General features: G+C 43.7%; 1 protein-coding gene across 7 annotated transcripts in view; it reads right to left on the reverse strand.

The window, feature by feature from the left end:
• THADA (THADA armadillo repeat containing) overlaps positions 1–14,079 on the reverse strand; it is a 335,311-nt gene that overhangs the window by 93,575 nt on the left and 227,657 nt on the right. For all 7 annotated transcript variants that reach the window (XR_009496408.1, XM_015473463.3, XM_024999384.2 and 4 more), the window contains one exon: positions 11,342–11,457. Coding sequence is in view for 6 of the 7 variants with exons in the window: in XM_015473463.3 (XP_015328949.1) it covers positions 11,342–11,457 (116 nt within the window). In the remaining variant the exon portion in view is untranslated. The remainder of the gene's footprint in view (positions 1–11,341; positions 11,458–14,079) is intronic.

Here is a 14,079-nt window from a genome sequence, read left to right on the forward strand (position 1 = left end):
GTGAGGCTTCGGAGGGTCTCTCTCAAACCCGCTCCCTTGACTTATTCACATAAGGCCTGCCCACGTGCCCCACAAGCCTTCGGAGGGTCTCTCTCAAACCCGCTCTCTTGACTTATTCACATAAGGCCTGCCCACATGCCCCACAAGCCTTCGGAGGGCCTCTCTCAAACCTGCTCCCTTGACTTATTCACATAAGGCCTGCCCACATGCCCCACAAGCCTTCGGAGGGTCAGCCCAAAGCCTGGCCAATGAGGACAAAGGCACCAGCGCTAAGTTGGCTCAATATGAGGACAGAGAAGCAGGAAGCCAAGCGAGGCCTCCAGGAGTGTGCCTGCTAGGTCTGCGTGTTGCCGGAAAGCCTGCCCTCAAGTTACTGACTTCAGTTAAAAGCAATGTCTCCAGAAGATCAACAGTGAAAAACAGCTATAGAGTCAGAAGAATTATGTACATGATGTGTGGGTCATGTCAAGCAGCAGTCAGTCAGCTGAGGGTGGATTTCTGGGGAAAGGGGATCTGGAGAAGCTGAGTTGTATTGGCAAGAAGGTCTAGTGATGGGGTCCTGACCAAGGAGGGCAGCTCCTGAGAGAAGGCCTTGGGCAGCCCAGAGGCTGAGGGTGGCAGTGTTTCCTACAAGGATGATCCAGCCGCAGCAAAGGAAGCAAGAGGACCAAGAGGCAGAAAACCAATTTGCTCTTGAAATCCCAAATTTGGCTATCTTTGCAGCCAGACACATCTGTCAAGTAGGAAGAAGTCACCTGTCCCTTGTGTCTATTTTCCTGTCTACAGATACTGGTTTGGATTAGATTCCTGTTTTGAAATAATAAGGGGGCATTCCTGGTGGCTCAGACAGTCAAAAATCTGCCTGCTATGCAGGAGACCCAGGTTCAATCCCTGGGTCAGGAAGATCCCCTGGAGAAGGAAATGGCTACCTACTGAAGTATTCTTGCCTGGAGAATCCCATGGACAGAGAAGCCTGGCAGGCTACAGTCCATGGGGTCATAAAAAATAGGACATGACTGAGCAACTAACACTTTCACTTTTTTGAAACCGGGAGTCAGGGTGCTCTTTGTAGTCCCTCTGAGGGCTCCAGTGGTTGAGAAGCCATGTGGGTGGGCCTCCAGGCCCATATTTGCACCATATTTTCCATCTCTATTATCTCGAACATCTTGGACTTCCACTTAAGCTTGTGTTTGAAGAAAGGATTCCACTGGATTAGATGATCTCTACATTCCCTTTCCTGTTATAAACTGTGGTTCTACAGTCCTCTTAGCAATGTTGAGCAGACAGTAACCATGAAGTCTAAAATGCACATGGGCAGTACCTCTATTCGCATCACTAACTGCCCCGGCATGCAAAGGAGTTTCCAAGTACCAGACAGAGCTGGTGGATTGCTACTAGGGAGCTTCTGTGAACCTCCAGCAGGGGCTGGAGAGTTTTTCAGTCACTGAGAGAGGCTGGGAAGGTGTAACACGCTCCTCAGTGTGTCTCATCAGCATGGAGACAGCAGCCTATTTACTAGTCTGAGCTTACTGACTTCCTCTTCCCTCTTGGATCAGATTCAAATTCCTCTGGCTGACATTTAAGGCCTGCCACAACTGGTCTCTTATCAAATCTTGTACAGCTCTCCAAACACACCACGTCTTCTTTAGCTCTACACCCCCACTGGCCTAAATGCAAACACTTTCTCCACTAGGGTGTTCCTGACCCTGCTGTCCACCATCTTGATATGCTCTTTTCTCACCATTTACAGTGTTTCCAAATCACGCCCATTAAAACCTAGCTCAATTACCTAACTCCCCTAGGAAACCTTCCCTGGCTATCCCAATCCACATTCTTTTCTGAATTCTTATACTTAATATACATACTGCGGAATTAAGGATTCTATATGAATGTCACTGCTGGTTTTTTTCACATGGATAAGCTCTTTTCAACTAGACTGGATCATAACTAAACCTTGACAATAGAGGCTTAATTACATATATCTAAAGTGGTCTCTGCTTCTCAGGTGGCTCAGTGGTAAAGAATCCACCTGCCAATGCATGTGCTACAGGAGACACGGGTTCGATCCCTGAGTCAGGAAGATCCCCTGAAAGAGGAAATGGCAACCTACTCCAGTATTTTTGCTAGGATAATCCAATGGACAGAGGAGCCTGGAGAGATACAGTCCATGGGGTTGCAAAGAGTCAGACACAACTGAGTGGTTGAGTATGCACGTGTGTACAAAAATGGTCCCCACAATGTTGAGCACTACTAAAATTCCTTTCTTTGTAAGTGGACAATGAGACCTACACAGCTTATTTAACATCATAGGCTCTGTATCAGTGTAACTTCACTCATTCACCAATCTGTGAGAATTAACCTTACCTAACAATTAATGGCAACCCACTCCAGTACTCTTGCCTGGAAAATCCCATGGGCGGAGGAGCCTGGTAGGCTGTAGTCCATGGAGTTGCTAAGAGTCAGACATGACCGAGCGACTTCACTTTCACTTTTCACTTTCATGCATTGGAGAAGGAAATGGCAACTCCAGTGTTCTTGCCTGGAGAATCCCAGGGACGGGGGAGCCTGGTGGACTGCCGTTTGTGGGGTCGCACAGAGTCAGACACGACTGAAGCAACTCAGCAGCAGCAGCAGCAGCAGCAGCAGCAAGCCTTTAAAGACTTCTCCCTTCTCCTCAAAGATGTCCTTGACATCCCATCCCCAACTAACTGACTTCTATAATACACTTTGACCTCATTCCAGCATTTACCAAATTCTTACATGTTTACAGTTAATTAAATCCATACCCATGTTATTCACTTGGTTTTTGAAATAGGGACAATATCATTCATCTCTACATTCTCCACTGTGCCATCTGAATTGGCTTGGATTCATTGGTAATGGCTCAATGAAGGTAACCAAGGTGTTGATTTATCCAAAGGATGAAACATGTCACATGCTAAGGAAAAAAAAAAATAACCCACTATATTACAGTTTTACATAATATTATGAAAATGTGTTGAGGCCATTTAAAGCCTGCATCCCTTGCAAGCTGGGCAATGACAACACTGCCTAAATCTTCCAACAGCAATACCCCAAGAAGCCAACAGCTACAAGTGGAGCAAGACAGATCTTTCTGAGCCCTTTATCAAATGAATTACCACCTCCAGGCTAGGTTTGCAGATTTCTATATTTAAAACGTAGAAAGTTGGGGGTTGAATTCTTGATGTGCAGTTGCATAAACAAACTATTTTTATTTCTTGCTGCAGTAAGGAGGAAGCTTTGATCTTGGGCAACTTGTTCAAAGGCTCAGTTTAATATATTGATCACTTCTGAGGGCTTTTACCTGACTAGTTTCCATAAGTTCAGCCTGTCAACAAGAAATACCTCATGTAGTCTCAAGCTTCACTTCTTAAACAGCTTATTCCTTTAAAACTTGATGTAATTTTAAAAGGAATATCCAATGAAGAAAAGGTTTTGTGGACAAGGCTGTCCACTGCTTTGGGTTGAAATGTGCTAACTTAATGTTTCTCTCTGTTTTTAAAAATACAAACAGGATCTCATCCTGAGATATCATGACCTTGAACATTCCTGAGAAGTCTGAAAGGGAAGTGAACAAATGTCAACAAGCTTGGGTCTAAAATACACCAGCTTCATTTCTCTCATCATTCAAGTATGCACAAGGCTCAGAGAGACTTTGAATAGGCTGAGCTGGGGGATTAAAGAGGGGTCCTGATGAGATTCTCCCTCCCTGGTAAAATCTGGGGGTTGAAAGAAAAGCAATTAAAAGGGGGAGGGGCGGGGGAGTACTGGGAAAACTTTTATTTTGAGAAAAAGAAAAAGAGCATAGAAGAAACAAACCCGAAGCAAACCCAACCCCCAGTAATGCCTGGAAACTTGCTATGTAAGTAACCACCCCTGTTAAGACTTGCTTCCCTTACAGTTTTGGCAGGGATCACAAATGACAGCCTTAGAATGCCACATGGTCATCTGAATATTTTAACAACCCATCTCCACTGGATTCATTTCAGCAGCAGGGGAGTGAAATGCAACCTGCAGCTGTGGTGAAGGGCTAAGGCCCCTCGCAGGAGTTGTGAAAGAGGGACCTTTTCTTTGGGGAGGGGGGCTGGTCCAGAAGATGCGAGGGATAGGGGGAGGGCTAAGGGACACTGGGACAATGGAATCTGACCTAAATCCCAGGATTTCTGCCTGGGAAGTATAGTCTCTTGTGTGAATAAATCTGGTGGTTAGAAAATAACTGCTGTCTTCAGCTGTAAAGCAAAACAGAACTCTAAACCAGGACTTCTGCAGCTGGCCACAGACCCCCCCCGGGGCAGAACTGGGATTGCCACACAAAAGCCAGCCTTAGCTTTGTCTCTATAAGCATATTTTTCTTATGTATTTAGATCCCAGGCCTTCCATGAGCATACCATGTCAGCTTAGAGGGGGCCAGTAAGAAGGCGAGAAAATGGGGAGAGCAAATGAGAGTATGAATAAGTGGGTGGATACAGAAGGAAGTCTAGGGAGATGGAAAAGACATGAAGGAGGGCCTGGGGGGTGTCAGGAGCACTGACGGGAAGTTGTATAGGGGAAGTGAATGGGTCATACAGCTAACACTTTCTGCAAATAAGAATTAACTTGGGGAAACAAATCATTGGGTCTGGGACAAAGAGGAAGTCTTCAACAAACATAATAAACTCCCTCCATCATCTCTTCCCTCCATCAGCACTGATTATTCAAAAATTTATTTCCCAAGGTTGCTTCCCTAGTAACCTTGGGACCTGTTCTTGTATTCCTGAGAGCCTGTTTTTCTCACCAGTGAAGTGAAAGTTGCTCAGTGGTGTCCGATTCTTTGTGACCCCATGGACTTCTCCAGGCCAGAAGACTGGGGTGGGTAGCCTTTCCCTTTGCCAGGGGATCCTCCCAACCCAGGGATCGAACCCAGGTCTTCCACACTGCAGGTGGATTCTTTACCAACTGAGCCACAAGGGAATCAGACTATTATTTCTCAACAGAGTATCAGACTATTATTATTTTTCAAAATGATGAATATTCACTGCATGCCAATGAAGCCTGGATCCTACCCTAGGCACTGAGTCCCCTGGGATGGCTGCCCAGACAATGGAGTGTGGACTCCCCATAGAGGCCGTGTGGTCTTCTGTGCTGCAGGTCACACCAGATGCATGGCAAAAGAATTCTGTGCTGATCCCTTCAGTAGCCTCACCCTCTCCTATGGCTCCAAGCTCCAGACACAAGCCCTGAGAATGAGGGGGTGAAGGTGGGAGAATTTCAAAGGGCGGGGTGATCCACAGTGGCTGACTCTCTGATCCTTGGCCCTCAAATGGGCACTGTCTCAGAAAGCAGCATCGGAATCACCTTGAAGCTCGTCAGAAAAGCAGAATCTCTGGCTCCACCCCAGGCCTACTAAAGGAGGCTCTTCATTCTAAGGGGCCCACAAGGTGATCCATGTGTACATTAAGGTCTGAGAAGCACTGTTATAGAAAATGTTCAGTTACCACCATTCAAAGCCCTGACTTAAAAGCACTGGCTAGATAAAGGCAATGTGGTCCAGTAGAAAGAGCCTGATGAGGAGCAGGCAGTTAAGCCCTCCAAAAACGTTAGCTGTTGTCAGGTAGGTGTTACAGCCTGGTCAGCTGTGTGAACACAGGCAAATCCCTCATCTCTCTGGGTTGCACTTTCCCACATGCATGGGGATGGGAGGGAACGACAATAACTTTATGATTCCTTCTGGTTCTAAAGTTCTAGGTCTACGGCTCTATTTGACAAGACTGTTTTGCTGCCTTCTCCATACTAAAGTAGGGGCTTTAATAAGTAGTTTCTATGTTTAATACAGCCTGGCATACAGCAGGACTTAATAAATATTTGTTGAATGAATGGGCAACAATCTGAATGGCCAGTAATGGAACAACGGTAAGGTCAACTTAAAGACTGATTTTTCAGGTGACAAAAATATGCTATCTTTAACAAATGATGTTTTCAAAGACTTTTTTCTTAATATAAAAATAGGCAAAAAAGCATTTTACTTTTAGTGATGCATAGACAGTAAAAACTAGACAGAAAAGCAAGAAAATAATTATCATAAGAAGTCTGGACAATAACCTTAGAGGAATGATAAAATACAAAAAGAGGTTTTAAAATATTTGTCACTAAAATTTTAAAAAATTGTGATAAAATAAACATAGTATAAAATTTACCATCTTAACCATTTTAAGTGAACAGTTCAGGAGTGTGAAGCACACGCATGTGATTGTGCCAGCACTCTCCAGAACTCTTTTTCATCCTGTAAAACGAAAGCTCTCTGAGTAGAACCCTAACTATTCGCTTTCCTGCCAGCCCCTGGCAACCACCATTCTACTCTGTCTCTCTGAATTTGACTACTCCAGGAACCTCACATAAATGGAATCGTACAGTATTTGTCTTTGTGTGATGGGTTTATTTCACTTTGCATAACGTGCTCAAGGTTCATCCATGTGGTACTGTGTGTTAGAATTTTCTTCATTTTTAAGCCTAAATAAGGTTCTCTTATTCATACCATATTTGTGTATCCATTCATCTATCAATGGACACTTGGGTTACTTCTACTTCCTGCCTACTGTGAATAACACAACTATAACACGTACAAATATCTCTTCATGACTCTGCTTTCAATTCATTTGGGTCTATACCCAGAAGTATAATTGCTAGATCATATGGTAATTCTATTTTTAGTTTTCTGAGGAAACCCCCTACTATTTTCCATAGCAGCTACACCATAAAGAGTTTTCACATCTCACACACACACACACACACACACACACACACACACGCATGCTCACCACAAATACCAGACCCTGCTCACCACAACAGAGAAAGCAACAAAGACCCAGGGCAGCCAGAAATTAAAAAAAAAAAAAAAAGCCCATCCAAAAAAAACAAAAAAGAAGACTCTTCAACAAATGCTTTCGTATACTGTTATATGGAAAAAGTGATAACTTACATACATACAGCTTAATTTCAACTACATTCAAAAAAATACAGGAAGAAAGATGAAGTAACTATGTATATAAAACTGTTAACCAATAACAGTGGGCTCCACTGGATGTCGGTGAGAGCAGACTTATATTTTCTTCCCTAATTATCTATGATAAGCACAAACTACACGGATAGTCAAAAAAAAAAGTGAAAGAAATTTAGTAGGACACATTTTTCTTCTTGGGCATCACACCATCCATCGCATGGAATCTGACAGCCCATTTAGTTTACCACGTTTATTCAAAGGGCACGCGCGCGTGTGCACACACACACACACACACACACACACACACACAGGTTTTTCCTTTTATAACCAAAGATGATAGATAACCAGGCTGATTTCTGAAAAAATTTAAAGCCCCAAATAACTGTAATTCCAACTCTCAATCAAAGGAAATAAATTTTTTCTCCTCCTACTCTTACTTAACAGGGCTTTTAAAAGTCCTTCCCATCCAGGCAGGACCTGTGGTCCAGCTGGGACGGCAGGGCTGGAATCTGCATAGAGCCGGGGCAGCAGACAGGGCTGCGAGTGGGGCTGTGCTGACTTCCTCTTCACGGTCCTCACAGCCAGCCTCGCCAGGCCAGCAGCTGACCCCTATTCTCACTTGGTTTTTGGCCTGGGTCAGCTTAGTTTTCTTCCAGTAGTTGGTAAACCGTCTTTGCACCAGGAGAGAGATAGTAAACTGGACTGAGGAGAGAGGGATGGCGGGGAAAGGGGAAGGAAGGGACTCGAAGGATTAATGAGCTGATTTCCATTAAGGCTTTGACATCTTGGAATGAAAAGCGGACTGTAAGAGCAGAAGCCCAGTCCTCTACTCCGGCCATGCTGCCAGCTGGCCATTCATCACCAAAAATTCCCCAACAAATCCACGGCTGTGGCTTAATCACCTCATATAAATCTCTATTAATCTTGCAAAGTCAAAACACAAATATATGACAAAAGTCTTTATGTACCCTCGATTTTGTGGTCAAAATGTTAAAAAATGGAACTGATCATCCAATGGTTCCAATTCACTTTTTTTTTAAACCTCCTTTTGGGGAATAAATAAATGACCTCCTTACTAATGTTTTAGTATCTACTAGACTGAATAAACTCAAGCTAAATGATCAAATAAACTGAAGAAGAAAAAGCTGCTGGTGCTAAAATTTGAACCGACTTTTCTTTTTCTTTGCAATAACAGCAATGTTTCAAGCTAAACTCAAACAGAAAATCCTTAGCAGGCACAAAGGAACATTTACTATTCCTCTTTCATAAATTGCTGGGGACATAAAAGGGCCTCTTCAGCAGTGAAATTTTGAATACTTTGTATTGTAACATCTTTCGGGGAAAAGCATATGAGAATATAAGTCAGGGGCTGGCTTTAAGAAGGGCCCACCTGGACCCAGAAGTGGCTCGTCTAAGCATGGAACTCCCAGTGCAGACAAACAGCTCTTAGGACAACACTCTCAGAGGACCTCAAGGACAGGGCAGGCATGTGGCAGGCTGAGGCTTCATCACTCATACCCGATTCTATACTTTCCTATTTAGGAAATTCAAAGTTATCCTGCCAGTGACATGCATAATCCAGAAAAACTGACACATGGGTTTGGGATATATTGTGTTCTGGCCATGTGTTTTCCTCTCAAACTCTATTCTAGGCTCTGAACACATCCTGATTAATATGGTAAAAGTGTGCTGTGGAGTAAGAGGAAGCCTGGTGTTACAGACCACCCACAGAGTGTAAAGTTCACACTTGGATAATAAAGAGTTGACTGTACTGGAAACATAAAAGTGGCTTTCCTAGACTCTGGGCAAGGAAGTTGGAAACCCAGCGAATTCCAGTGATTCATGTCTTTGTTTTCTAGGCTGGAAAATCATGGAGGAAAATCAGAGAAGGGGAGGGAGAAGGATAATGAAAAGACTAGATTAGGAAACTGCAACAGGAACCACAGGGAAGGCCGAGATGATTTTTGTAGCTGAAGAGGAGGCTGGTGGCAGCTTTGTCATCCATCCTCAGGCACTGTGCAACATGAAGGTCCATTCAGATGGCTGGCCTGTTACTCCATCTCCTCCTTCCAAGAAGGAACTGACTCAGGAAGCCAGCAGATGATGAATTTCTTTTTTTTTTTTTCTGTCTTCAACTTTTTATTATAGAAGTTTTAAAGAATATACAAAAGTGGAGAGAATAACATGATGAAGCCACATAGACCCATGACCAGACTTTAACAATTATCAAAGTATGTCTGCTCTTCTTAATCCTCTCTCCTCCCTCAAGCTGTATTAAAGCAAGTATCAGACATCATAAAGACGATGAATTTCTAGGAGATCCATCAAGGGGCAGCAAACTAAGAGGGGCAGAATGTCATTCTGTACAGAACTTGAACAATAGGAGATTCAGATTTTGTCTTGGGGCAGTCCTTGCTGGAAGCAGAGGTTTCTATAGGATGATTTCCCTGACTTCCTGATCCCCAGGAATAACAGCTACGAGGACAAAGCCCACTAATTGATAAGCAGAGAACATGAATATGATCACAGTTCCTGTTCTCTCAGAGAAGGTATCTTGGGACCTTGTCTAAAAGCCACACAGAGGCAAATGATACTACGCTTAAGGGAGCAGTTTTTGGAGAGGAAACAAAAATTGGACTAAAAATGAGAGGCTCACCATTAACCATCCCTATATTGGCATTTCAGATACTAGAGAATTTCCCATCAATAACCCTGGTCAAAGCTATAGTTGCTTAGAAAACATAGAGCCTCACATCTCCACTCATTGAGAAATTCTTCATTAGATCCCTTTCTTTCTTTTTTAAATATATTATTCATGTATTTGGCTGCACTGGGTCTTAGTTGTCGCACTCGGGGTCTTTGATCTTCACTGTGGCATGTGGGATCTAGCCCCCTGGCCAGGGATAGAACCTGGGTCTCCTGCGTTGGGAGTGTGGAGTCTTAGCCACTGGACCACCAGGGAAGTCCCTGGGTTCCTTTCACCTAAAGGTCTCCTTTGAACTCTTCACGGTGTGGCTTCCATGTATTTCCTCAGTCCCATTTTCTGCCACACATCCCTTATACTTTAGGTTTTAGAAGAGCTAACTTCTGTGTAGTTCTCCACACTTATCAAGGCATTCCACATTGCTATGTCTTTACCTATGACATTCCCTGGGCTTGGAATACCCCTCATCTGTCGTGACCACTTGGCAAAATTCTTAACTCTTGAAGGCATGCTGCCCACCACCCACTAGGCTACTCCTGTACCTACTACATACTTTTGTTACCACGCTTTCCATATTCAATGAAAATAATTTATTTATACATCTTTCTTACCTCCTGGATGGGGCTCCTTGAAGCCAAGGCTAGTTCCTTCTATATCTTTGCATCCCTACAGCTCCTAACACCGAGGTTATTATGTAGTCTATGCTCAACGAGACTTTGCTGAATTCCACTGATTTGTGGGTCTCACATTAGCCATTGTTTGCCTCACCACGTAAGGTGGGGAGCCCAAGGAAAGTGAACAATAGCACATTTTTTGAAAAATAAAAAAGAGGCTGCTATGTTAGACAACCAAGATACTAGTCATTAATCAAAAGCAACATACTACAGCATAGAATGTGGTGGGCTGTGGGCCTCTGCTGGACTCCTTTCTCCTGGAATCACAGAGGATGCACACGGGGTGGCAAATCCTAGCGGTAACACTGTCCAACCAATATCAGGTTCTGAGACACAGATATCGAATACGGTGTTACACAGAGGCCTTCCTGTATATTCGAGAAAACTGAGAAATTCTTCTTACTCCATCTTTCACACAGGAAATGCTTTAAGTTTCAGAATAAACTAATGATGGCAAGGATGGAAAAAAAAAATATGTATCTAGCTTCCTTTGCCTGGTTTATTCAAGCTCCTTCACTACATACCTAAAATGGCAAGTTGTATCTTTTTCTTATTCAGCCCCTCTGGGCCCCTCTGTGCCTGCTTAAGTCTTACATAAGTCTCTCATCTCTGAGTTGCCATGGTGTCCGGTAGTCTGTATCACATGATTCAGTCAATTACTGCCTTTCATTGCTAGGTTATCTAACACAGGACTGGGCATATAGCAGATATTCAAAAAACCAAACTGGTGGACAGATAAAAAGCCATAGTACATGCCCCCCCAGTCACCCAGCAGTTTTAGAAAAATTGTCAAGAAAATATTTTTCTCTCTTTACCACAACCCAAAGTTTGAAAAAGATATATAACTCCAGTAAGTTTAGAAAACTCATGCCAGTGACTTTTAAAACTCCCACAACCAGGAACAGCATTTCTCCAGTGTATTCCTAACCCCCGATAACTCCGTGTTCATGTGGGGCTTTAACATACCTCTTGGCCAGCCAGAGCTTGGCTTTGGTACAAACAGCGACGTCAGCCAGTTCCTGCTGAAAGTATGTATTCATTCTGTATTTGGAGTCTGAGAAGGCTTGTAACAAATGAAGAACCTAAACCAAAAAAAAAAAGAGAGAGAAAAAGCAATATCCTGCTGTGAAAATATATTTTTCCTAAACGTCCAGTTCTTCCCTTTTAGGTTTCCTCAAAATATTCCCCTCAAAGAAAACAGACACCTGCAAAATGTGGCTCTGGTCTCTTTGCAGGAAAAGCATGTTGATTTTGGAAGGATGCAGCAAGTGGTAAAAACCTTATGTCTTTCATCTGTACCTGTGCTCTGAGTTCCTTACCAAGTCTAGAAAAAGATGACTATTCTGTGACCAGTCATTAGATGCAAGAGTTTATTACTTATAAACAGCCTAAAAATTTATTTTAGCAAAGAAATACAAACATCTTTATCTTAGCAGTCTCATGAAAAAAAAAAAAGTACTTAAAAAAATTATTTCTGCATTTATTTATTTTTGGCTGTGCTGCTGCTGCTGCTGCGTCACTTTAGTCGTGTCTGACTCTGTGCGACCCCATAGACGGCAGCCCACTAGGCTCCTCTGTCCTTGGGATTCTCCAGGCAAGAACACTGGAGTGGGTTGCCATTTCCTTCTCCATTGCATGAAAGTGAAAAGTGAAAGTGAAGTCGCTCAGTTGTGTCCGACTCCTAGCAACCCCATGGACTGCAGCCTACCAGGCTCCTCCGTCCATGGGATTTTCTAGGCAAAAGTACTGGAGTGGGGTGCCATTGCTTTCTCCATTGGCTGTGCTAGGTCTTCGCTACTTTGCACAGGCTTTTTCTCTAGTTGTGGAGGGCGGGGGTTACTCTCCAGTTCCAGTGCATGGGCTTCCCATTGCGGTGGCTTCTCCTAGAGCAGAGGCTTTAGGGTACCTGGGCTCAGTAGTTGTGGCTCCCTGCCTCTAGAGCACAGGCTCAAGGGCGCACAGGCTTGGTTGCTCCACAGATCCTCCTAGATCAGGGATCGAACCCGTGTCTCCTGCATTGGCAGGCAGGTTCTTATCTCCTGAGCCACCAGGGAAGCCCCTCAAACAGTATTTTTTAAAGTCAAAATCTTACTACACAGGAAAAAATCAACTGTCTGTGAGTCTAATCTGGTTTTGGGTTTATCATGATGGGCTTGGCTGAAGAAGCAGGCTGTAATGACGCCTGCCTTTGCAAATACTGGATAGTGATGCTTGTAAACTACTGAGATTTTTTAGATCTTTTCTAAGATGTCAGGAGCTGAGGCAGCACTGCAGAACCCTGCTTTCTTACTCTTCCATGACATTATACATTAGAACTAAGCAGAGCAAGACAAATCCTGTTGTCTCTCTCTAGCTGCCTATATTTAGAACGAAGGCCACAATTCCAGCAAGGCCATGGCACAGGCCATGTGTGTGTGTACTGGTTTGTGTCTATATGTGTGCCTTGGGTTCATTCAGTCATGCCACTAACAAGGCCTCGGTGAGAAGTACTAACCTGCAGCAGAGAACAAAAGTGGATGAGGGCATAAACGAGATCCACAGACCTTAACTAGTGTCAAGAGAAAAGACATGTCAGAGAAATCCTTCAGATCCTTTATCAAGGGGAGGAGGAGGGTGGAGCAAAGCAAGCACAGATAAACACATCAAGAACTTGGAAAGCCTATTTTAATAATCAGAGTGTTTTCTCTTTCTGTTGTATCCTTTACCCGGGCTGCAGATGATTCTTTCTAAACGGCAGGATTCCACTTTTTCTTCTCTTTCTCTCCTGTCAATGAAGGGCATAACTTTGCGAGTTAAATATGGAAAGGAAGTAATGAGAAAAAGCAAAAGGTCAAGATAAGAGATCCAGAGCCATCAGACCCTAAATGGGGTCTGAGCAGGCAGGTTTTCCTGGGTCAGAGATCTGCAATTTCCAACAACAAATATATGCTGTGCGAGCACCTCTGGTTTAGAGTCAGTTTTGATTATTTTATTGTGCGGAACTGCTATTAAAGTTTTTTTCCCCTAAATAGGAGAAGGCACACAAGTCCCAATGTGGAGCCTGAAAACGCTTTCTCTAATAATGGATCTGTTATTTCAGAAGCAACAGATCAAATATCACTACTTCACCGCACCCCCATGGGGACCCATACCGCCCATCGTGAAGTCTGGAGCAGTGGTTCTGGCTGGGGCTTCTGTTCTTATGTGGTGACTGCCAGAGTGAAAAAAAATCACCTCCCTCTGCCCGAATCCCCACCATCCTGAGAGAGTTGGCAAAGCCACTGGGCCTTGCTTTACTTTTCTCCACAGCTGCACAGAACCAACCACCAGGGCTTTTCATGGTGTCACAGGACTGTAATTAATCAGCAGACACCAGCAAAATACATGACTTTGGAATTTACTTATAAAGAAAGCTGTGAGATTTTTCAAACGCCTCTCATTTAGAAGCAATCACTTCAAAAATAACTCCTGATGGATGTTTAAACTTCGTCCTATATTTGCTCACCTTACTTGGCAAAAACAAGGCTGTTTTTGAAACGCTTGGTAGCTCTGGTTTATGAAAACCAGCCTATGAGCCCATCAATTCTGTCACCTCGGGCACAAACCAGACAACAGTTGTGATCCTGGTTATTCACCAGGAACGGAGTGCGGTCTATTTACACGGGACCAATGGTGGGGGAAGGTATACTTAGAAGAACCTTGGTGGAAATAAACACACAGGAGAA

Source organism: Bos taurus, chromosome 11 (assembly GCF_002263795.3).
Source record: "Bos taurus isolate L1 Dominette 01449 registration number 42190680 breed Hereford chromosome 11, ARS-UCD2.0, whole genome shotgun sequence".
NCBI lineage: Eukaryota > Metazoa > Chordata > Mammalia > Artiodactyla > Bovidae > Bos > Bos taurus.